This window comes from Heptranchias perlo, chromosome 8, assembly GCF_035084215.1.
Source record: "Heptranchias perlo isolate sHepPer1 chromosome 8, sHepPer1.hap1, whole genome shotgun sequence".
NCBI lineage: Eukaryota > Metazoa > Chordata > Chondrichthyes > Hexanchiformes > Hexanchidae > Heptranchias > Heptranchias perlo.
This window is the reverse complement of record NC_090332.1, coordinates 2,291,944-2,316,628: the sequence shown is the minus strand read 5'-3', so window position 1 is coordinate 2,316,628 and position 24,685 is coordinate 2,291,944. Positions and strand designations below refer to the sequence as shown.

The 24,685-nt window shown below is 50.5% G+C and overlaps 1 protein-coding gene across 1 annotated transcript in view; it reads left to right on the top strand.

Annotated features, from left to right (window-relative positions):
- The first annotated feature begins 1,362 nt into the window (after window positions 1-1,362).
- Window positions 1,363-24,685, top strand: part of LOC137324288 (tripartite motif-containing protein 16-like) — a 77,738-nt gene continuing 54,415 nt past the window's right edge. Inside the window, exons 1-4 of the mRNA XM_067988429.1 lie at window positions 1,363-1,425; window positions 19,993-20,066; window positions 22,702-23,049; window positions 23,360-23,644. Coding sequence (XP_067844530.1) covers window positions 19,997-20,066; window positions 22,702-23,049; window positions 23,360-23,644 — 703 coding nt within the window. The 5' untranslated portion in view covers window positions 1,363-1,425; window positions 19,993-19,996. The remainder of the gene's footprint in view (window positions 1,426-19,992; window positions 20,067-22,701; window positions 23,050-23,359; window positions 23,645-24,685) is intronic.

The window sequence follows — 24,685 nt, the reverse complement described above, 5'->3', positions numbered from 1 at the left end:
GGTCATGAAAAGAACACAAGAAATAGGAGCAGGAGTAGGCCATACTGCCCCTTGAGCCTGCTCCACCATGCAATAAGATCACGGCTGATCTTCAACCTCAACTCCACTTTCCCGCCCGATCCCCACATCCCTTGATTCCCCTAGAGTCCAAAAATCTATCGATCTCAGTCTTTAATATACTCAACGACCGAGCATCCACAGCCCTCTGGGGTAGAGAATTCCAAAGATTCACAACCCTCTGTGTGAAGAAATTCCTCCTCATCTCAGTCCTAAATGGCCGTCCCCTTATCCTGAGACTATGCCCCCGAGTTCTGGACTCTCCGGCCAGGGGGACAACAGCCTCCCTGCATCTACCCAGTCAAGCCCCCCTCAGAATCATATACGTTTCAACAAAAGTGCTAAATAAATGCAAATCTTTCTTTCTTTAGGTGGACATCTTGGTGCAGCACTGAGGGGGGGGGGGATTTACATATAAATAAAAAAAAACAAAAATCGCCCAGTGCCATCATGAAAGTTGCTCATTTTAATGTCCAATAACGACATTACAAAATGGCATTTTAGAGATACAAATCTGCAACAAAAAAAAGTGAATTTGTAACTGGATTCACATTTTTTTTTTGTTTAAAAGAGATTTTTTTTTTGATTTTTTTTTTAAAAAAAAGAGATTTAGTGTCCAACGTACCGGTACTAATGTCACTGCAGAAACATTCTGCGACGGTCACATCCTGTTTAAGTGTGACAGAAGTGATCACACTCAGTACTTTCCTTAAATACACAACCAGAGAGAACAGGTTGGAACCAGTTGTGCAGCGAGTGGAGGAAACCCCATTGGAAAAGATGCAACCTCCACAGCCTCTCCCTCTTTAAACAAAATAACCCCACACACCCACCCCCCACCCCCACACACCCACCCCCCCCACCCCCCACAGAGAGAATGAACCCCGGGGAAGAATGCTGGAGATATTTACCTGAAGCTGCAGGGAGAGGAGAGGGGGGGGAGGGGGGGGAATCCCGGCGATGGGGCTCCGAGCACAAGCAGCGGCCCCGAGGACCAATCCGTCGCAGAGCCGGCGCTTCTAGGACGATGGGCGGGGCCGTGAGGGGACCAGGCGCCAGCCTATCATTGGACATAGGCCGCCGGCTTGACTGACGGTCCCGCCCCCCCCCCCGACCAATCGGGTTGGAGGGTTTTAAACGCTGACGTGATTGGGGCGGGGAGGGGACATATGCAAATTGGTGCTGCTCCCGGCCCGGCTGATTGGGTGGCCGGTTGTTGGGTGCGCGCGCCGGCCGCTGCGGACCCGGGAGGGAGGAGGGAGGGGCGGGGCGGGGTGTGAGGCGCGACGTGCGCGTGCGCGGCGGCGGCGGGCGCGGCGGCGGGGGTCCAGGTGAGCGGCGGCCGCGCGCGCCCCGGGGACCGGCCAGGTGAGTGAGTGAGTGAGGGCGGGCGGGTTCCGTGCCCCCTGCGGTCCGGCAGTTCCCCCCCCCCCCTTTCCCATTAATTGTATTGATTTATTAATTGCCTCCTCCGTGTTCCCCTAACCGATTGGCAGACGCTTCAGAGCCGCTGTTTTAAGCCCCCCCCCCTTTTCCTCACGCAGGGCATTTGTTGCAAAATGTGACACCCCCCCCCCCCGCCCCCCGCTTCAGGGCTTTGCAATGTTGCAAAATGTGACCCCACCCCCCCTTCAGGGCTTTGCAATGTTGCAAAATGTGACACCCCCCCCCTCAGTGCTTTGCAATGTTGCAAAATGTGACCCCCCCCCCCCCCCACACACACCTTTCAGGGCTTTGCAATGTTGCAAAATGTGACCCCCCCCCCACCTCCAGGGCTTTGCAATGTTGCAAAATGTGACACCCCCCCCCCCTCAGTGCTTTGCAATGTTGCAAAATGTGACCCCCCCCCCCCAGGGCTTTGCAATGTTGCAAAAGGTGCCCCCCCCCAGGACTTTGCAATGTTGCAAAATGTGACCCCCCCCAGGGCTTTGCAATGTTGCAAAATGTGACCCCCCCCCCTAGGGCTTTGCAATGTTGCGAAATGTGACCCCCCCCCCCCCAGGGCTTTGCAATGTTGCGAAATGTGACCCCCCCCCCAGGGCTTTGCAATGTTGCAAAATGTGACCCCCCCCCCCCCCCAGGGCTTTGCAATGTTGCGAAATGTGACCCCCCCCCCCCCCAGGGCTTTGCAATGTTGTGAAATGTGACCCCCCCCCCCTCCCTCTTCTCTTTGCACAGCGGATAGGAATACTGTTACAGGTCGACGCTTTGCACCCATTTTTTTGTGCCGAGAAATCTTTTTTGCGGCGACAAAAAAGGAAATTACAAAAGTAACGCTTCGGCTGTACGTGGCTTTTGCGTTGAGGTCAGTTGGTGCAAGTGGAACAGCTCACGTCACATTAGGGAAGTAGCAAAGGATGGCGCCGTTTATGTGCGTGTGGAGTGAGCAAGTGGTCGCTGCATTGGCAACGAGTGGGGAGGTTACATGTCCATCAATGTGACATTGAATGGCACCCAACGAGAACAAGTGGGCCCTATCTTCAGGGGGAGGAGGTCTGGTTCAAACTGGAACCTTGGAGGACTTACAGAAAATACAGTTTAAATGGGGTAATGGGTGAGGAGACCTGTCGTTGCACCTTATGTCGGGTTACAGAAGCATCATTCTGCAAAGTGGTCCAGCCAAGCGACCATGTTGGGAGTTGTGGTCAAATCCTGCAGGTTTACTCCCCCGGCCATGTGCTGGGCCAGGGACGAGTAGGGAGCTCGATGCCTGGCTAAAGCGGTGGTGTCAGGAAGAGGGTTTCTGTTTTTTGCGTCCTTGGCACTGATTGCGGGGAAGATGGGAGCCATTGTGTAAGGAGGGGCTGCACCCCAGTTAATCTGGCAAAACAAGTAAATGGGGAAAGTGATGAGTCATTTAAAGAAGAATGAAGAGGGCAGAGAAATTAAAAGCAGTCAGAAAGATCAAATAGAGAAGGTAGAAATAGATGAGAAGTACATCAATAAAAAGAAATTAGTAAGAAGGATAGTATACAGAAGGAATAAAGGGAGTAGAGGAGGGAAATCAAATCAATCAGTTATAAGCAGAAAATTAAATCAGTTGAAGGTACGTGGTGTTAGCCTGTACACACAAATTAAAGGAAAAACTTGCATTTATATAACACCTTTCATGTCCTCAGGATCTCCCACAGTGCTTCATAGTGAGGTTAGATACGAACAGAAAAAAAGAAAGTGTAACACTCGGTGTGGGAAAAAATTTGCAGGGCTACGGGGGAATGGGACCAGCTGGATTGCTCTTGTAGAGAGCCGGCACAGGCTCGATGGGCTGAATGGCCTCCTGTGTTGTAACCATTCTATGATTCTAACCGGGGGAATTAGAAGCATTTATGCCACAGGAAGATATAGTTTTAATATAGCACTAATATAAGCTCGGGGGTTGCTGTGGTTGTACATGGGGGGGCTCGGGAGTGGGGATGGTCGGAGACAGAGGTTGGGGGTGTTCGGAGATGGGGGGCTGAGGGGTGGGGGTTGTCGGATGGAGGGGTGGGGTTGGTCGGAGACGGGGGGGCTGAGGGGTGGGGGTGTTTGGAGGTGGGGGGGGGCTGAGGGTTGGTCAGAGACAGGTGGGGGTGGTCGGAGATGGGGGGGGACTGAGGGTCGGGGGTGGTTGGAGACGGGGGTGGGGGACTGAGGGTCGGGGGTGGTCAGAGGCAGGAGGGTGCTGAGGTGGTCAGACGGGGGGAACGGCGTGGGGTGGCTGGAGATGGAGGGGGGCAGCGGGCTGTGGGCAGAGACGAGGGAGGGCTGTCAGTGGAGGCGCTGTGGACGAGGCGAGGCGTCCCTAACTGTGGGAGAGAAATGGAGAAAGAAATCAGTGAGATTAATAGGAATTACAGTATAATTTTAGGCGATTTTAATTACCATTCACTGGGACAGAGTAAACAGAGAAAAGGGAATGGGATTCCTCGCATGTGTGCAGGACTTTTTTCTCCAGCAGTATGTTCATATACCTACAGGGGAGGGACATTGCTAGATCTAGTTACAAGTAACAAAATAGATCATGCAGATGAATTAAACTTTAGGTGTAAGTAACCACAGTGATGGGGTTTAAAGTCCAAATAGAAAGGGATAAAGTTAGTACAAAAACAAGGGCAGCAGATTGGAATGGGGCAGATTTTGGAAAAGTGAGGCGTAAACTCGCTGGGGTGGAAAGAAAAATTGGCTCACAGGACTGGAGCAGCAATGGGATATTTTTAAAAGGAAATTGCAATGTTGCAGAATAAATATATACCTTTTTTTTAGAAGAGGAGAGAGATTACTTCAAAGTTAACCACCTAAAATTGAAGAAGGTTGCATATGGGGTCTACAGGTATGAAAGAAAAGGTTAAGAGAGGGATTAGGAAAGCAATGAAGATGAATGAGAAAAGAATCTCAAAATATTATAACTAACAGTTAAAGTATTGTACAAATAGAATCATAGATTCTTACAGCACAGAAGGAGGCCATTCGGCCCATCGTGCTCGTGACGGCTATTTGAAATATATCATGTTAAAACAGAGAATTGATAATGAGGTGGGATCCCAGAGCGGAGTTAATGGAGAATGCACAGAAATTGGTAGGGTGCTTAAGTACTTTAATTATTTACAAAAGAGGATCTTGGGGGGAGGGGAGGTAAATCCTGAACGAGTCGAGAGAGATGTGAGGTACAGTAAATGAAAGAAAGCTTTAGCGAGGTTACTTAAACTAGAGGAGGACAAAGTGCCAGGATGTGATAGGATACACCCAAGGATCCTGAGGGAAATGGGAAATCAATGGCAGAGGACCCAGAAATTATATTTCGGGGGTCTATTGAGAGTGGAGAGTAGCCAATGTAATACCCATTTTCTTAAAAAAAGAGTAGTAATTATATTCTGGGGAAAGCTGGGTGATGTGGAAGAGCAGAGGGATTTGGCCATCCAGGTTCACAAGACCTTATAAGCAGCACCTCAAGTGGATACGGTCATTTAAAAAAAAAATCAAATGTTATACTGGGTTTTATGATGGGAGAACATAAGAAATAGGAGCAGAAGTAGGCCATACGACCCCTTGAGCCTGCTCCGCCATTCAATAAGATCATGGCTGATCTTCGACCTCAACTCCACTTTCCCGCCCGATCCCCATATCCCTTGATTCCCCTGGAGTCCAAAAATCTATGATCTCAGTCTTAAATATACTCAACGACTGAGCATCCACAGCCCTCTGGGGTAGAGAATTCCAAATATTCACGACCCTCTAAGTGAAGAAATTTCTCCTCATCTCAGTCCTAAATGTCCGACCCCTTATCCTGAGACTACATCCCCAAGTTCTAGACTCTCCAGCCAGGGGAAACATCCTCTCAGCATCTACCCTGTCAAGCCTTCTTAGAATCTTATATGTTTCAATGAGATCACCTCTCATTCTTCTAAACTCCAGAGAATATAGGCCCATTCTACTCAATCTTTCCTCGTAGGACAACCGTCTCATCCCAAGAATCAATCTAATGAACCTTCAATGCACCACCTCTAAGGCAGGTATAAATATAAAAGTAGAGTTGTAATAGTGAATCTAGAAAGAAAGAACTTGTGTTTATATAGTGCCTTTCACGACCTCAGGACGTCCCAAAGCGCTTTACAGCCAATGAAGGAGTTGTAATGTAGGGAAATCTATATAAAACCTTAGTACGACCTCAGTTGGAGTATAGTGTGCAGTTTTGGCCTCCACCCTATATGAAGGGCATTGAGGTAATGGAGATGGTTCAGTGCCGATTCATTGGAATGCTGCCTGATATTGGGAAATACAAAGAAAGACTTGGAAAATTGTGGCTGTTTTCAATAGAAGAAAGGAGATTACGGGTTGATTTAATAGGGTGTTTAAAATTACAAAGGGGTGGGACAGAGTAGATAGAAACAGTCTGTTTCCAATGGCTATGGGGCCATAGATACAAGATTAAATGTAAGAGATTTAGGATGGAGAGCAGGAGAAACTTTTTACACAGGAATGTGAGGCTGTGGAATTCACTGTGGACTTAGTGATTGACGCAGAGATCACGTCAACTTTTAAGAATGGGTTAGACAGGTGGTTGAAGGAAAGGGGGAATAAAGGAATATGGGAATAGGGTGGGCACATGGGATTAGAACTACTGCAAAGTGTATGATGAACACAACACGGACCGGTTGGGCTGAGCGGCCTGTTCCCGTGTTGTAATTTGAGGTGTAATTCTGGAAGCAGAGTCAATGATGTCCCAAAAATATTGTCTGAAAATGCCACATTTGTTTTCTCAGTAACCAAAGTAGTACTGCTTCTAACATAGTGACTTGAAAGAAATTGCCGTTGCAATCCTTCCTGAACATTGTTGCCTGGAGGCCCCTCTGTCTCTAAGAAGCTTGTGACTGAACCCTGTATTCTAGTTGCTTTTGGTTGGCTTTCTGCTCCATTTCTTTTACTTTGCATGTTGCATTTGCATGACTGCAGAGTGTTTTCCTTGCAGCATGATTGCGCCTTTTAACTTACGGAGGTCTGGCCTGTTTTTGCCTCTATAATACCGCAAGAATTGGGACCAGACAATCTGTTTTAGTAATGTTGGTTGAGGGAGACAGCGCTCCCTCAGTACTGCAGCGAACTGTCGGTCATGCTGGGGAGAACTCCTCTGGTCGTCTTCGCAATAGTGCCATGGGATCTTTTATGTCCAGCTGAGAGGGCAGACGGGGCCTCGGTTTAACATCTCATCCGAAAGACGGCACCTCCGACAGTGCAGCACTCCCTCAGTACTGCACTCAAGTGTCAGTCTGGATTGTAGCCTTGAGTATCAAGAATCTTCGAAAGGTTACAGCACGGAAGGAGGCCATTCGGCCCATCGGGTCCGCGCCGGCTCTATGCAAGAGCAATCCAGCTAGTCCCACTCCCCCGCCCTTTCCCTGTAGCCCTGCAAATTTTTTCCTTTCAAATACTTAGCCAGTTCCCTTTTGAAGGCCGTGATTGAATCTGCCTCCAGCATCCCCTCGGGCAGCGCATTCCAGATCCTAACCACTTGACCCCATGACCTCCTGACTCAGAGGCGAGAGTGCTACCACTTTAACGGTCGACTCGCTCTGTACCCGTGCAGCCTGAACCACTGTGGACTCTTGAGAAATTTCCCAAGGAAGGTGAATAACCACACAATTTTATTTTGAAAGGCGACACAGCTAATTGGGTAATTACAGGCCAGTCAACTTAGCATCTGTGGTAGGGAACATTTTAGAGCCTTTAAAGATGAAATTGATCAAAAGAGAAAATAGTTAGAAATAGATACAGATTTTCGAAGGGATAATTGTGCTTGTGAAACCTGATGGAATTCTTTGAGGAGGTAACAGTGGATGTAGTTTACATGGACTTCAGGAAGACCTTTGACAAGGTACTACACGGGAGATTACTAGAGAAGATTAAGGGGTTGGAATTAGGGGGAGGATAGCAAACTGGATTAAAAACTGGTTAGAAGGGAGAAATCGGAGTAGGAATTGAGGGCAGTCTCTCAGAGTGGTTGGAAGTGGGGAGTGGTGTTCCACAGGGTTCAGCTCTGGGGTCACTTCTGCTCACTGAGTACGTCAATGATTTGGATATAGGTCGAGAGGGAGTGGTGTTGAAATTTGCAAATGATGTTAGAATAGGAAGTAGAGTTGCATTATGTAGAAGTATATGTAAAGTTAGTTCTTTAGAAGATCAAAGGAATTTGCAAGGCGATATTGATGAGACGAGGGAACGGGCTCAGAAGTCTGAGTTGTTGCATTTTGATTTTTAAAAAAAACAGCAGTAATTATACTGTGAATAGCAGTAATGTGGAAGAGCAGAAGGATTTGGGGGTACAGATTCACAGGACATTAAAGGGAGCACCTCGGGGTGGTAAACCTCCTTTTATATATATATATATTTTTAAAAGCAAATGGAATTCTATGTTTTATTACAAAGGAAGTATGGAATATAAATGCCATGAGGTAATGATGAGCCTTTATAAAACCTTGAGACCACAGTTAGGGCACTGTATGCTGTACTGGAGTTCACACTAGAGGAAAGATTTTGTGGCTTTCGAGCAGGTACAACACAGATTCACTAGGTTGCTGCCGGTGTGAGGAAATTTAAATACAAAGAACGACTTAAAAATTGGTTTTGTTTTTGTTAGAACAACGCAGATTGCAGGGCGATGTGATCAAAGTGTTTAAAATGATGAAAGGATGGGACAGGGTAGATAGAAGCAGACTGTTCCCGGTAAATGCATAAAAGTTACAACAGGGAGACAGTCCGTGTCGCGTTCACCCTCCACACGAGCAAATTGTCCCACCTGCCGCAGCTCCTCTCTGGTTAAACTCGTCCAGGCTTCAGCAGAGCTTTGCCTGCATTGTTCAACCTTGACTAGTTGCATTTCACGGATGACACCCGTTGTGATCCCAGTGGCTCAGGAATGGCATTGTTCCCTGGAGTGTTTAATCATGTCTGTCCACACCGGAAAAAATATTTATCTAGCTCATTTTTAAAAAGGAGCTAAATGACACAGCATTAATCTGGAGCCTGTTTTACGCGTCCGGTGTCACGAGAGTGAGAGAGAATCGTTTAGTTGAGACTCATTCATTTTGTGCTAGCCTGTTTACACTGAGGACACAAGCCAAAGAGCGGTACTGCACAGAAGATCAATTAAAGTGGCACGGACAGCAAGCTAGTTATGCAGATGTGAATTGTGGTGACGATATAGGTGTGGTGACAATATAGGTGAGGTGTTTACTAGTTATATAAAATGGTGTCACTTCACTACTGTTTTCAGTGTGTGTGTGTATATATATATATATATATAGAGGGACAGTGAAACTTTTACTGAGTTCAATTGTTGCTGCTCATTGATTATAGATTTCTAATGCCAGCCCTGGTTGACACGGGAGATTGGAGGGAAACAAAGAAATTTGGATCATGCTGTTTTCTCAGCTGATAGTTTAGGAACGTAGGGATTGCTAGATGAGAAAAGACCGAGGCCCGTCTAGTTCGCCTTCTGCCCTCCCAGTAGTCACATGATACAACGATAAGGGAGTTGTTTTTGGAGGAAGGATTTTGCATTCTGAAAATTTGCTGACGCACCGTGTGAGTAAGATTTGCGAGTTAATCTCTTCGCACTGCATGTGTGTGTTACTCCTTGTACTGTGCTCTGAATGGATTGTTTTGTTTGGTGAGTGTTGAGCAGTTCATCTGTAATTAAGAACTTAGCAACGATCGTGCTGTGACTTGTGATTTTATTTGTGATTATCCAAGTTCATTGGAAAGAGTTTATTTTGTGGTTTGCCTGGATGCCCTAAATATTTCTGTCCCTAATCTGTGCAACTTGGTTTGAGGATTTGTGGCTGTCATTAGGACTTTCTTCCCTGTATCAGCACGGCCACGGTTCAGGAGTTTGGGTCTTTCTAGTTGGGTAGAAAGGAGTAGCTGGCAAGGCTGGCATTTATTGCACATCCCGAGTTGCCCTGAGACGGTGGTGATGGGCCACCTTGAACTGCTGCAGTCCGTGTGGTGTTCTTTGTAGTGATTTGATACAAACCGAGTGGCTTGCTGGGCCACTTCTGGGGGCAGTTAATAGTTAACCACATTGTTGTGGGACTGGAGTCACATATAGGCCAGACTGGGTAAGAACGGCAGGTTTCCTTCCCTAAAGGACACTAGTGAACCAGTTGGGTTTTTATGACAATCCCACAGCTTCATGATCACTTACTAATGCCAGCTTTTTATTTCCGGACTTTTTTTTTTAACTGAATTGAAATTCTCAAACTGCCCAAGGTGGGATTTAAATTCGGGATTGGACGGCTAAATGAGAAGGAGTTATGCCAGTCCCAGCTCATTTTGTTTTATATTTTGAGTATTTTTGTCCTTATTTCTATTGAATGCACTCTCCTTTTGCATCTTGCGATATTCACCCCCTGGGCTCCTATCACTGAGCGATAATCATTTCGAGAATGGCTGTGGGCTGCAGCCTATAAAGCAATGTCAGAATTTGACCTAATTGTTCCACCAAGAAAAATAAAGACTAACATTTATATCACACCTTTCGTGACCTCAGGACATCCCAAAGCGCTTTACAGCCAAGGAAGTTCTTTTGAAGTGTAGTCACTTATAATGTAGGAAATGCGGCAGCCAATTTGTGCACAGCAAGATCCCACAAACAGTAATGTGATAAATCAGCAGATGATCTGTGATGTTGGTTGAGCGATAAATATTGGCTGGGACACTGGGGAGGACTCCCCTGCTGTTCTTCAAAATAGTTTCGTGGGATCTTCTACGTCCACCTGAGGGGGCAGACGGGGCCTCGGTTTAACGTCTCATCCGAAAGAGAGCATCTATGACAGTGCAGCATCTAATAACATAAGAAATAGGAGCAGGAGTAGGCCATATGGCCCTTCGAGCCTGCTCTGCCATTTAATAAGATCATGGCTGATCTTCTACCTCAACTCCACTTTCCCGCCTGATCCCCAAATCCTTTGATTCCCTTAGTGTCCAACAATCTATCGATCTCAGTCTTGAATATACTCAACGACTGAGCATCCACAGCCCTCTGGGGTAGAGAATTCCAAAGATTCGCAACCCTGAGTGAAGAAATTTCTCCTCATCTCAGTCCTAAATGGCCGACCCCTTGAGATGATGACCCATAGTTCTAGACTCTCCAGCCAGGGGAAACAATCTCTCAGCATCTACCATGTCAAGCCCTCTCAGAATTTTTTATGTTTCAATGAGATCATCTCTCATTCTTCTAAACACCAGAGAATATAGGCCCATTTTACTCAATCTCTTCTCTTAGGACAACCCTCTCATCCCAGTGAACCTTTGTTGCACCGCCTCTAAGGCAAGTATATCCTTCCTTAGGTAAGAAGACCAAAGCTGTACACAGTACTCCAAGTGTGTCTCACCAGAGTCCTATATAATTGCAGCAAGACCTCCTTACTCTTATACTCCATCCCCCTTGCAATAAAGGCTAACATACCATTTGCTTTCCTAATTGCTTGTTGAACCTGCATATTAACTTTCTGTGATTCATGTACAAAGACACCCAAATCCCTCTGAATACCAACATTTCTTACTCTCTCACCTTTTAAAAAATATTCTGCTTTTCTATTCTTCCTACCAAAGTGGATAATTTCACATTTCTCCACATTATACTCCATCTGCCACCTTCTTGCCCACTCACTTAACCTATCTATATCCCTCTGCAGACTCTTTGTGTCCTCCTCACAGCTTACTTTCCCACCTAGCTTTGTATCATCAGCAAACTTGGATACATTACACTCGGTCCCTTCATCTAAGTTATTAATATAGATTGTAAATAGCTGAGGCCCAAGCACTGATCCTTGCAGCACCCCACTAGTTACAGCCTGCCAACCTGAGAATGACCTGTTTATCCCTACTCTCTGTTTTCTGTCCATGCTCATATATTACCCCAACCCCATGGGCCCTAATCTTATGTCACAACCTCTTGTGTGGCAACTTATCGAATGCCTTTTGAAAATCCAAATATACGACATCCACTGGTTCCTCTTTACCTATCCTGCTAGTTACATCCTGCAAAAAACTAATAAATTAGACAAACATGATTTCCCTTTCATAAAAATATGTTGACCCTGTCTAATCATATTATGATTTTCTAAGTGCCCTGTTACTATGTCCTTAATAATAGATTCTAGCGTTTTCCCATCTACTGATGTCAGGCTAACTGGCCTGTAGTTCCCTGTTTTCTCTCTCCCTCCTTTCTTGAATAGCGGGGTTACATTTGTTACCTTCCAATCCACGGGGACTGTTCTAGAATCTAGGGAATTCTGGAACATCACAACCAATGCATCCGCTATCTCTGCAGCCACCTCTTTTAGAACCCTCGGATGTAGCCCATCAGGTCCAGGGGAGTTGTCGGCTTTTAGTCCCATTAATTTCTCCAGTATTTTTTCTTTACCAATCTTAATTACTTTAAGTTCCTCACTCTCATTGGACCCTTGGTTATTTTTTTGTGTCTCCCTCCGTACTACACTGCAACATCAACCTGGATTATGTGCTGACGTCTCTGAAGTGGAACTTGAACCCACTGAGGTCAAATGTTAATGTAAAAGCGAAAAGTGCTGGAAACTCCCAACATGTCAGTCAGCTGCTGAAAGGGGAAAGTTGGGCTGTTGTATCAGGTGTGATCATTCGTCCTTGTTCTGACCTGGATTTTCTAGCTGCCTTGGTTTTATTTTTATCCCAAGCTTTAACGTTCTGTCTGACAACTGGCTGTAAACATTGGCCTTTTGGCCGCAGTTGGTGTCCAGTTAGGGACAGAATTTGGAGATGATGGTCCCAACTCCACTATGGAATGGAGGAGAACAAAATGGCGACATTATTAATTACGAACAAATTATGTGGAGTTTTTGAGGGTATCGAAAGTATTCTTTAAAAAAGAGGAATGAAGACGCACTGTTTTTGTTGACTTGACAATCTGTGAACTTCCGTCAACGAGCAGCAGTTCAACTGGGTTTGGCCTCGAAGGCAATTGATAACGCTGCCCAGTGGGTAACACCTGTACAGACAGACCAGGCTGGCGGCTAAGTATTACAGATAAGACTTTAAACTGAGGCCCCGTCTGGCCCTTTGGGCAGATGTAAAGGATCCTATGGCACTATTCGAAGAAGAGCAGGGGAGTTCTCACCCCGGTGTCCTGGGCCAATATTTATCCCTCAAATTACATCAGTTTTTTTTTAAAAAACTGATTGTGTTCATTGAACTCATTGTTGTGTGTGGGATCTTGCTGTGCGCCACATGGCTGCCATGTTTCCCTATATTTCAACAGTGATTACAGTTTAAAATTACATCATTGGCTGTAAAGTGCTTTGGGACGTCCTGAGGATGTGAAAGGCACTAAACAAATGCAAGTTCTTTCCATTATCTGTGCCAAGGGAGGTCAACTAGTCTAAAATGGAAGCTAAAATGATTCATAGTATAAGTGGGAAACTTGAGAGTAGTAACTATAGAAACAAAAGGAAATAGCGAATGATGGGCAGAGCAGTAGTGAGTTCAAAGACTTTTATTAATTGGAAATGAATACCGTAATTAAATCAGTTTGGAACCTCTGTGAGCGAGCCAAAATCTTTTTTAAAAATCGGCCTTGCAGAGCACAGAATTGCCCGGAGTTGGGATTTTTATTTTTATTCGTTCTGGGGATGTGGGTGTCATTGACAAGGCCGGCATTCATTGCCCATCCCTATTTGCCCCTTGGGTAGATGGTGGGGAGCCTTCTTCTTGAACCGCTGCAGTCCGTGTGGTGAAGGTTCTCCCACAGTGCTGTTAGATCGGGAGCTCCAGGATTTTGACCCAGCGACGATGAAGGAACGGTGATATATGTCCGAGTCGGGATAGTGTGATTTGGAGGGAGGTGATGGTGTTCCCATTCACCCGCTGCCCTTGATCTTCTAGGGAATTAGGCCGCTTGTACTGATTTGTGGGAGTCGATTCTGATGCCTGAATTACCCTGGTTGGTTCCATTTTAATAATTCCCGACCAATCTCGTGGTCTTTTTTATTAGTTTGTTTTTGATGGCAATCAGTTCTTTGGGTTTTGAAAGACAAGACCCTGTACCAGGTGGATATCAGTAACTGTACAATCGGTGTTTGTTCCTTGTAAACAGATGTGGAATGTTGGGTCCTAAGTCCATATTTGTCATTGCTATTCATGGGGTGTTTTTTGTAGTTGACTCGATTTCATCAGAATCGTGTTGTCTTATTTGCTCATCAGGTCACGTTTACTGTGCGGTGAGAGTGGTCGGTGAGGACGTGTTTACCGTGCGGCGAGAGCGATCGGTGAGGACGTGTTTACCGTGCGGTGAGAGTGGTCGGTGAGGACGTGTTTACCGTGCGGTGAGAGCGGTCGGTGAGGACGTGTTTACCGTGCGGTGAGAGCGGTCGGTGAGGACGTGTTTACCGTGCGGTGAGAGTGGTCGGTGAGGACGTGTTTACCGTGCGGTGAGAGCGGTCGGTGAGGACGTGTTTACCGTGCGGCGAGAGTGGTCGGTGAGGACGTGTTTACCGTGCGGCGAGAGTGGTCGGTGAGGACGTGTTTACTGTGTGGTGAGAGCGGTCGGTGAGGACGTGTTTACTGTGCGGTGAGAGTGGTCGGTGAGGACGTGTTTACCGTGCGGTGAGAGTGGTCGGTGAGGACGTGTTTACCGTGCGGTGAGAGCGGTCGGTGAGGACGTGTTTACTGTGCGGTGAGAGTGGTCGGTGAGGACGTGTTTACTGTGCGGTGAGAGCGGTCGGTGAGGACGTGTTTACCGTGCGGTGAGAGCGGTCGGTGAGGACGTGTTTACCGTGCGGTGAGAGCGGTCGGTGAGGACCTGTTTACTGTGCGGCGAGAGCGGTCGGTGAGGACGTGTTTACTGTGCGGTGAGAGTGGTCGGTGAGGACGTGTTTACCGTGCGGTGAGAGCGGTCGGTGAGGACGTGTTTACCGTGCGGTGAGAGCGGTCGGTGAGGACGTGTTTACCGTGCGGTGAGAGTGGTCGGTGAGGACGTGTTTGTAGCTTTTGGTTTTCACCATTGAGCTGATCAGTTGAATTCCATTTGTCAAGTGTGTCCGACCTTAAAATTAGAGCTCGGCCGTTCAGGCGTGACGTCAGGAAGCACTTCTTCACACAAAGGGTAGTGCAAATCTGGAACACTAGTTCTCCCCCCACCCCCCCCCCCCCCCTCCAAAAGGCTGTTGAGGCTGGGGGTCAATTGAACATTTCAAAACTGAGATTGATAAGAGTTTTGTTGGGTAAGGGTAGCAAGGGATATGGAACCAAGGCAGGAAGATGGAGTTAGGGTACAGATCAGCCATGATCTAGTTGAATGATGGAACAGGATCGAGGGGCTGAATGGCCTCCTCCTGTTCCTATGTCATTAGGTCTGCAGTTACACAGCCACTTTCCTATTTTTCACAACCATGTGCAGTGCTGCTACTGCAGCCCCTGTCTTATTATTTGACTCTTTTAACTTTTCACTCTTTCTGAGTACCTCTTATGAAAGCTGAGCAGGTTGCCCCACCTGACGGAGCTAACGTTTACAGCCAATGGTCCGTAATGTCAGGTTGGGGTCTCTGATTGTCTTTCCTTTTCTTTCTTTCTCGCTTGCTGCCTCTCGCTCTCTCGCTCGCTGCCTCTCGTGTGTATGTGTGACCCTTTGAGTACTGCTGCAAGGTATCTACCGGTTCACCAGGTGCTTTTAATGACATTCGCTGTTTAATTGCGTCTGATTTGTTCTTGAGATTAATGTTTGTGTTGAACCTTTTAGATAGTTCAGTTTGGCCAGATGCGGTGTCCCTGCAGAGGAGCAGCCGCTGGCCACCTTTGTGGGATTTGCTTTTGTGATCACCACTACTGGTCACTGGCCTGTGCCCATGACCAATCTGTAATAAACAAGCACGCTGTTTCCTGATTCAACTCGCTAACTCACCATCAGTTCCACGAGGCTTTATCTGTCGAACTGTGATACACAGCCCTCTTATCAAATGCCTTCTGAAAATACAAGCTGTTTATATCCACAGAAATAGCACTTGTGTGCTTAACTTGGTTACTGCTGCGAAGAGGCATGACCTTCTGCTTTTGAAAACTATGCTAACTATTTCAAACATCCTATACACTGTGGGTAGAGATGGGTCCTGTTTGTCATTGGGACTCTCTTCTCAACACTGGTCTGTGAGTAGGTTGAGAGACCCCACTTGATTTATTCATTGTCGGGATGCGGGCGTTGCTGGCGAGGCTGACGTTTATTGCCCATCCCTAGTTGCCCTGAGAAGGTGGTGGTGGGCCGCCTTCTTCCTGAATCGCTGGTATCGGTTTGATACGACTGAGTGGCTCGCTGGGCCATTTCAGAGGGCAGTTAAAAGTCGACCATGTTGGTGTGGGGACTGGAGTCACCTATAGGTCCAGACCGGGTAAGGACGGCAGGTTCAGTCAAAGGATGTGGGGAAAAGGCGGGAAAGTGGAGTTGAGGTAAAAATCAGATTGGCCATGATCTCATTAAATGGCGGAGCAGGCTCGAAGGGCCAAGTGGCCAATCCTGCTCCACTATCTCTCATGGTCTTATGGTTTCCTTCCCTAAAGGACACCAGTGAACCAGTTGGGTTTTTACAAAAATCCAACAGCTCCACGGTCACTTTTACTAATTCTACCTTTTCAGCTTTTCTTTTAGACTGAGTTCCAATTCTCTAAACTGTAATTGGTAGAATTTGAACTCGGGTTCTCTGGATTACTATCTATCAGGGGATGTTATCAGACCGGGTACGGTAGCATAGTGGTTATGTTACTGGGCTAGTAATCCAGAGGCCTGGACTAAAATCCAGAGTCATGAGTTCAAATCCCGCCACGGCAGCTGGCGAATTTAAATTCAATTAATTAAATTAAAAAATCTGGAATTAAAATACTAGTATCAGTAATGATGGCCATGAAATTACCGGATTGTCGTAAAAACCCATCTGGTTCACTAATGCCTGCTGCCCTTACCCGGTCTGGCCTATATGTGACTCCAGACCCACAGCAATGTGGTTGATTCTTAATTGCCCTCTGAAATGGCCAAGCAAGCCACTCAGTTGTAAAATCTCGCTACGAAAAGTCATAATAAGAATAAAACCGGACGGACCACCCGGCATCGGACCACTAGGCACCGGACACGACAATGGCAAAACACCAAGCCCAGTCGACCCTGCAAGGTCCTCCTTACTAACATCTGGGGACTTGTGCCAAAATTGGGAGAGCTGTCCCACTGACTAGTCAAGCAACAGCCTGGCATAGCCATACTCACAGAATCATACCTTTCAGCCAACGTCCCGGCAGGACAGACCCACCAGAGGTGGCGGTACAGTGATATACAGTCAAGGAGGGAGTGGCCCTGGGAGTCCTCAACATTGACTCTGGACCCCATGAAATCTCATGGCATCAGGTCAAACATGGGCAAGGAAACCTCCTGCTGATTACCACCTACCGTCCTCCCTCAGCTGATGAATCAGTCCTCCTCCATGTTGAACACCACTTGGAGGAAGCACTGAGGGTAGCAAGGGCACAAAATGTACTCTGGGTGGGGGACTTCAATGTCCATCACCAAGAGTGGCTCGGTAGCACCACTACTGACCGAGCTGGCCGAGTCCTGAAGGACATAGCTGCTAGACTGGGCCTGCGGCAGGTGGTGAGCAAACCAACACGAGGGAAAAACTTACTTGACCTCGTCCTCACCAATCTACCTGTCGCAAATGCATCTGTCCATGACAGTATTGGTAGGAGTGACCACCGCACAGTCCTCGTGGAGATGAAATCCCGTCTTCGCACTGAGGACACCATCCAACGTGTTGTGTGGCACTACCACCGTGCGAAATGGGATAGATTCAGAACAGATCTAGCAGCTCAAAACTGGGCATCCATGAGGCGCTGTGGGCCATCAGCAGCAGCAGAATTGTATTCCAGCACAATCTGTAACCTCATGGCCTGGCATATTCCTCACTCTACCATTACCAACAAGCCAGGGGATCAACCCTGGTTCAATGAGGAGTGTAGAAGAGCATGCCAGGAGCAGCACCAGGCGTACCTAAAAATGAGGTGCCAACCTGGTGAAGCTACAACTCAGGACGACATGCACGCTAAACAGCGGAAGCAACATGCTATAGACAGAGCTAAGCGATTCCACAACCAACGGATCAGATCAAAGCTCTGCAGTCCTGCCACATCCAGTCGTGAATGGTGGTGGACAATTAAACAACTAACGGGAGGAGGAGGCTCTGCAAACATCCCCATCCTCAATGATGGCGGAGTCCAGCACGTGAGTGCAAAAGACAAGGCTGAAGCGTTTGCAACCATCTTCAGCCAGAAGTGCCAAGCGGATAATCCATCTCAGCCTCCTCCCGATATCCCCACCATCACGGAAGCCAGTCTTCGGCCAATTCGATTCACTCCACGTGATATCAAGAAACGGCTGAGTGCACTGGATACAGCAAAGGCTATGGGCCCTGACAACATCCCAGCTGTAGTGCTGAAGACTTGTGCTCCAGAACTAGCTGCGCCTCTAGCCAAGCTGTTCCAGTACAGCTACAACACTGGCATCCACCCGACAATGTGGAAAATTGCCCAGGTATGTCCTGTCCACAAAAAGCAGGACAAATCCAATCCGGCCAATTACCGCCCCATCAATCTACTCTCAATCATCAGCAAAGTGATGGAAGGTGTCGTCGACAGTGCTATCAAGCGGCACTTACTCACCAATAACCTGCTCACCGATGCTCAGTTTGGGTTCCGCCAGGACCACTCGGCTCCAGACCTCATTACAGCCTTGGTCCAAACATGGACAAAAGAGCTGAATTCCAGAGGTGAGGTGAGAGTGACTGCCCTTGACATCAAGGCAGCATTTGACCGAGTGTGGCACCAAGGAGCCCGAGTAAAATTGAAGTCAATGGGAATCAGGGGGAAAACTCTCCAGTGCCTGGAGTCATACCTAGCACAAAGGAAGATGGTAGTGGTTGTTGGAGGCCAATCATCTCAGCCCCAGGGCATTGCTGCAGGAGTTCCTCAGGGCAGTGTCCTCGGCCCAACCATCTTCAGCTGCTTCATCAATGACCTTCCCTCCATCATAAGGTCAGAAATGGGGATGTTCGCTGATGACTGCACAGTGTTCAGTTCCATTCGCAACCCCTCAGATAATGAAGCAGTCCGAGCCTGCATGCAGCAAGACCTGGACAACATCCAGGCTTGGGCTGATAAGTGGCAAGTAACATTCGCGCCAGATAAGTGCCAGGCAATGACCATCTCCAACAAGAGAGAGTCGAACCACCTCCCCTTGACATTCAACGGCATTACCATCGCCGAATCCCCCACCATCAACATCCTGGGGGTCACCATTGACCAGAAACTTAACTGGACCAGCCATATAAATACTGTGGCTACAAGAGCAGGTCAGAGGCTGGGTATTCTGCGGCGAGTGACTCACCTCCTGACTCCCCAAAGCCTTTCCACCATCTACAAGGCACAAGTCAGGAGTGTGATGGAATACTCTCCACTTGCCTGGATGAGTGCAGCTCCAACAACACTCAAGAAGCTCGACACCATCCAAGATAAAGCAGCCCGCTTGATTGGCACCCCATCCACCACCCTAAACATTCACTCCCTTCACCACCGGCGCACTGTGGCTGCAGTGTGCACCATCCACAGGATGCACTGCAGCAACTCGCCAAGGCTTCTTCGACAGCACCTCCCAAACCCGCGACCTCTACCACCTAGAAGGACAAGGGCAGCAGGCGCATGGGAACAACACCACCTGCACGTTCCCCTCCAAGTCACACACCATCCCGACTTGGAAATATATCGCCGTTCCTTCATTGTCGCTGGGTCAAAATCCTGGAACTCCCTTCCTAACAGCACTGTGGGAGAACCGTCACCACACGGACTGCAGCGGTTCAAGAAGGCGGCTCACCACCACCTTCTCAAGGGCAATTAGGGATGGGCAATAAATGCCGGCCTCGCCAGCGACACCCACATCCCATGAACGAATAAAAAAAAATTGCAAAGTTTCACGGTGTTTTCAGGAAATTAGATAAGGGAGAAAATCAAGTTAAAACATTTTTTATTTTTATTTTTCTTAAAGAGGGTGATAAAGAATGGGACCAATCAGGGAGCAGGGAGAATACAGGGATGGGGGGAGCAGAATTGAGCTGTTTAAATGTATTTATTTTAAGTTAGGGTTGTCTTGTATGTGATTACAGACCTAGTGACAATTGGACCTTTTTAGTTTCCATTAGTGTTTGTTTGTCCTTTTTCTAAGTTGAATGACTTACAGCTTTCTGCTTGTGATCTTTCCGGTTAATTAAATGGAGAATTGTACTCTCTCATTTCCATGGCAGACCGAGAAGAAATGCCTGAATGGCAGTGACATGCTGGTGTCAGGGTGACTCTGGCCAAAGGTTTTCTGTTTCTTCGATAACTTTTCATCTCTTCTTTTAGCAGAATGAATCGGCTCCTTGCTCCAATCGCTCCTTTTGTCATATTACTGGCTGCTGCTTGGGGCATTACTGATGGTAAGAGCCTGTGTGCGCGCGCCCGCCCGCCCGCCTGTGTGCGCCCGCCCGCCCGCCTGTGTGCGCGCGCCCGCCCGCCCGCCTGTGCGCGCCCGCCCGCCTGTGTGCGCGCGCCCGCCCGCCCGCCTGTGTGCGCGCGCCCGCCCGCCCGCCTGTGTGCGCGCGCCCGCCCGCCCGCCTGTGTGCGCCCGCCCGCCTGTGTGCGCCCGCCCGCCCGCCTGTGTGCGCCCGCCCGCCCGCCTGTGTGCGCCCGCCCGCCCGCCTGTGTGCGCCCGCCCGCCCGCCTGTGTGCGCCAGCCCGCCCGCCTGTGTGCGCCCGCCCGCCTGTGCGCGCCCGCCCGCCCGCCTGTGCGCGCCCGCCCGCCCGCCTGTGCGCGCCCGCCCGCCCGCCTGTGCGCGCCCGCCCGCCTGTGCGCGCCCGCCCGCCCGCCTGTGCGCGCCCGCCCGCCCGCCTGTGCGCGCCCGCCCGCCTGTGCGCGCCCGCCCGCCTGTGCGCACCCGCCCGCCTGTGTGCGCCCGCCCGCCCGCCCGCCTGTGTGGGCCCGCCCGCCCGCCTGTGTGGGCCCGCCCGCCCGCCTGTGTGGGCCCGCCCGCCTGTGTGCGCCCGCCCGCCCGCCTGTGCGCGCCCGCCCGCCTGTGCGCGCCCGCCCGCCTGTGCGCGCCCGCCCGCCTGAGCGCGCCCGCCCGCCTGAGTGCGCCCGCCCGCCCGCCTGAGTGCGCCCGCCCGCCTGAGTGCGCCCGCCCGCCTGTGCGCGCCCGCCCGCCTGTGCGCGCCCGCCCGCCCGCCTGTGCGCGCCCGCCTGTGCGCGCCCGCCCGCCTGTGTGCGCCCGCCCGCCTGTGTGCGCCCGCCCGCCCGCCTGTGTGCGCCCGCCTGTGTGCGCCCGCCCGCCCGCCTGTGTGCGCCCGCCCGCCTGTGTGCACCCGCCCGCCCGCCTGTGTGCGCCCGCCTGCCTGTGTGCGCCCGCCCGCCTGTGTGCGCCCGCCCGCCTGTGTGCGCCCGCCCGCCCGCCTGTGTGCGCCCGCCCGCCCGCCTGTGTGCGCCCGCCCGCCCGCCTGTGTGCGCCCGCCCGCCCGCCCCCCTCTGTGCGCCCGCCCGCCTGTGTGCGCCCCCCCGCCCGCCCGCCTGTGTGCGCCCCCCCGCCCGCCCGCCTGTGTGCGCCCGCCCGCCTGTGTCCGCCCGCCTGCCCGCCTTTGTGCGCCCGCCCGCCCGCCTGTGTGGGCCCGCCCGCCCGCCTGTGTGCGCCCGCCCGCTTGTGTGCGCCCGCCCGCCTGTGTGGGCCCGCTGCCCGCCTGTGTGCGCCCGCCCGCTCGCCTGTGTGCGCCCGCCCGCCTGTGTGCGCCCGCCCGCCCGCCTGTGTGCGCCCGCCCGCCCGCCTGTGTGCGCCCGCCCGCCCGCCTGTGTGCGCCCGCCCGCCCGTGTGAGCCCGCCCGCCCGCCCGTGTGAGCCCGCCCGCCCGCCCGTGTGCGCCCGCCCGCCCGCCCGTGTGCGCCCGCCCGCCCGCCCGTGTGCGCCCGCCCGCCCGCCCGTGTGCGCCCGCCCGCCCGTGTGCGCCCGCCCGCCCGCCCGTGTGCGCCCGCCCGCCCGCCCGTGTGCGCCCGCCCGCCCGCCCGTGTGCGCCCGCCCGCCCGCCCGTGTGCGCCCGCCCGCCTGTGCGCGCCCGCCCGCCCGCCTGTGCGCGCCCGCCCGCCCGCCTGTGCGCGCCCGCCCGCCCGCCTGATTTTTGAGTGATGTGCATCCAAGCAGATTATGTTTTTAAACCCAATTGAAAGATTGGTACTCCTACTGAGATGCTCTTGGCGTATGTGTGAGTTTGTTGGTTCTCATCGAATTCTCTGTGTCCCGTAAAGGATGAGCATACTTTGAGAGAGTTGGAGGGTGGGCAGGAGAGCAGGCAGTGTGTGTGTGAGAGGGATATGTGGGTTTAGTAGCTCTGCACCTTTGTTCAGAACATTGTATCTCTACTGATGTTAATCCAGCTCCCTCACACTGTCACTCAGTAACCCCTCTCCCCCCAGCGCCCTGTGTTACTGACTGTATCTCTACTGATGTTAATCCCTCTCCCTCACACTGTCTCTCAGTAACCCCTCTCCCCCCAGCGCCCTGTGTTACTGACTGTATCTCTACTGATGTTAATCCAGCTCCCTCACACTGTCTCTCAGTAACCCCTCTCCCCCAGCGCCCTGTGTTACTGACTGTATCTCTACTGATGTTAATCCAGCTCCCTCACACTGTCTCTCAGTAACCCCTCTCCCCCCAGCGCCCTGTGTTACTGACTGTATCTCTACTGATGTTAATCCCTCTCCCTCACACTGTCACTCAGTAACCCCTCTCCCCCCAGCGCCCTGTGTTACTGACTGTATCTCTACTGATGTTAATCCATCTCCCTCACACTGTCACTCAGTAACCCCTCTCCCCCCAGCTCCCTGTGTTACTGACTGTATCTCCACTGATGTTAATCCCTCTCCCTCACACTGTCACTCAGTAACCCCTCTCCCCCAGCGCCCTGTGTTACTGACTGTACCTCTCCTGATGTTAATCCAACTCCCTCACACTTGTTAATGTCAGGGGTGCTGATCAGAACTGAGAAGTGACTTGTGTAAATGCGGTGATCCACTCTGTAATATTTGTTACAGGTCTTATTAAGGTGAAATGTGCGAAGGGCCAAGTCACAGCGAAGGTTGGAGATGATCTGGTCGTCCATTGCCGTTTCGATTCCCAAGGTGAACCCAGCACCATCACGTTCAGCTGGACGAAGGTGGATACAATGGGGATAGTCTACAATTACACAACGAGCCAGAGCGGCCTGGGAGAGCAGGGTCCCAGCTACCGAAACAGAGCCGAGGTCTTTGACAGTGAGATCCCTGAAGGGAACGTGTCCCTGAGACTGAGGAACGTGACTCTGTCTGATTCGGGAATCTACAGACTCTGTGTCACCAGCCGATCACAAAGTAACGAGACCACGGTTGTATTAGGAGTAAGAGGTAGAGTCCAGCACATAACCTGTCCTTCCTATTGTGATCGATAAACTCTTGTGGTTCCTGGAAACTCGTTATCAGTCCAATAACCAGCAGCATTAACCAGTACTGAACTTTACCTGGTCTGTACTTAACCAGTACTGAACTTTACCTTCCCCATGTTAAAGGGGTGGCGGGGTGGGCGGGGCCCGTGTCGAAGGGGGGGCGGGGCCCGTGTGGAAGGGGTGGGCGGGGCCCGTGTTAAAGGGGTCGCTGGAGGTGGGGGGTTTCTCGGTTGATGCTGGCTCAGTTACAGATGTTCATTCTTCCCTTGCAGCTGTCGGAGAGCAGCCAGTTATCCACTCACACGTCACGGAGCAGGGCCTCCCGGTGCTGGTCTGCGAGTCATTCGGATGGTACCCAGAACCGACCGTGACCTGGGAAAACGGGCTGGGTGTGAACCTGACGGAATATGCACACACGGAGCAAACCAACGGTACGGACGGGATTGTTGGAGTGAGGAGCACTCTCGGGCTGGACCATGGACCTATCAGCAATTACACCTGCACTGTGATGGACCGATACTTGAATGAAGCAGTTTCATTTGTCTTTGTTGTTCTGAGTGAGTATGGAAACAAAGTCCAACATTAACTGCGTCTGAAATGATATAACTTGTTGGTTTAGGTCGTGTCTGCCTTCTGTGCAGTTTCCTTCAGCGACTGTAATCCCTTTTAGTGAAGGTTGCATCAAAGCAGAGTCTGGTGACTGTTGTTGATTCACATGTTATGATCCCTAGGGTGTTGGAAGAGCCTCCTGCTAATGGTTCAAGGTACAAAAGCCCAGAAGGAATGGAGAGTTGTATGACTAAGTTTGCTGATGACACTAAGTTCGGAGGCACAGTAAGTTGTATAGATGGGAGCAAGAAGTTGCAAAGGGACATAAACAAATTCAGTGAGTGGGCAAAACTATGGCAGATGGAGTTCAATGTGGGGAAGTGTGAGATCATCCACTTTAGATGTGAGAAGGACAAAGGGTATCGAGGGGTATGGAGTAACGATACAGATCAAACATGATCTATTTGAATGGCAGAGCAGGCTCAACGGGCTGAATGGCCTCCTTTTCCTACAGTGTAGTCACTGGGCATAGATGACAGTAAGGAGTGTGTTTTTTTTGCAGGGGGGAGGGGGCATTGTTGGAACGTGTATCTTTTTTCCTGTAATCTCTGACTGAATCCCACCAATCCCAACTTTACTGTTTTGGAGAAGATCCAAGCAGAGGGGGAAGTGGGGGGGGCGTGCAGAGGGGAAACGGGGGAGGGTGCAGGGGGGAAGGGGATGGGGGTCAGAGGGAGAACAGGGGGGAGAGCTTAGAGCCTTAGCAGCTGAAGGCAAGGCCGCCAATGGTGGAGTGAAGGAAGTGGAAGATGCACAAGAGGTCAGAGTCGGAGGAGAGCAGGATCTCGGAGGGTTGTAGGGCTGGAGGAGGTTACAGAGATAGGGAGAGGCGAGGCCATGGAGGGATTTGAAAACGTGGATGAGAATTTTTAAATTGAGGCGTTCCCGGACCAGGAACCAATGTAGGTCAGCGAGCACAGGGGTGATCATAGAATCATAGAATCATAGAAGTTACAACATGGAAACAGGCCCTTCGGCCCAACATGTCC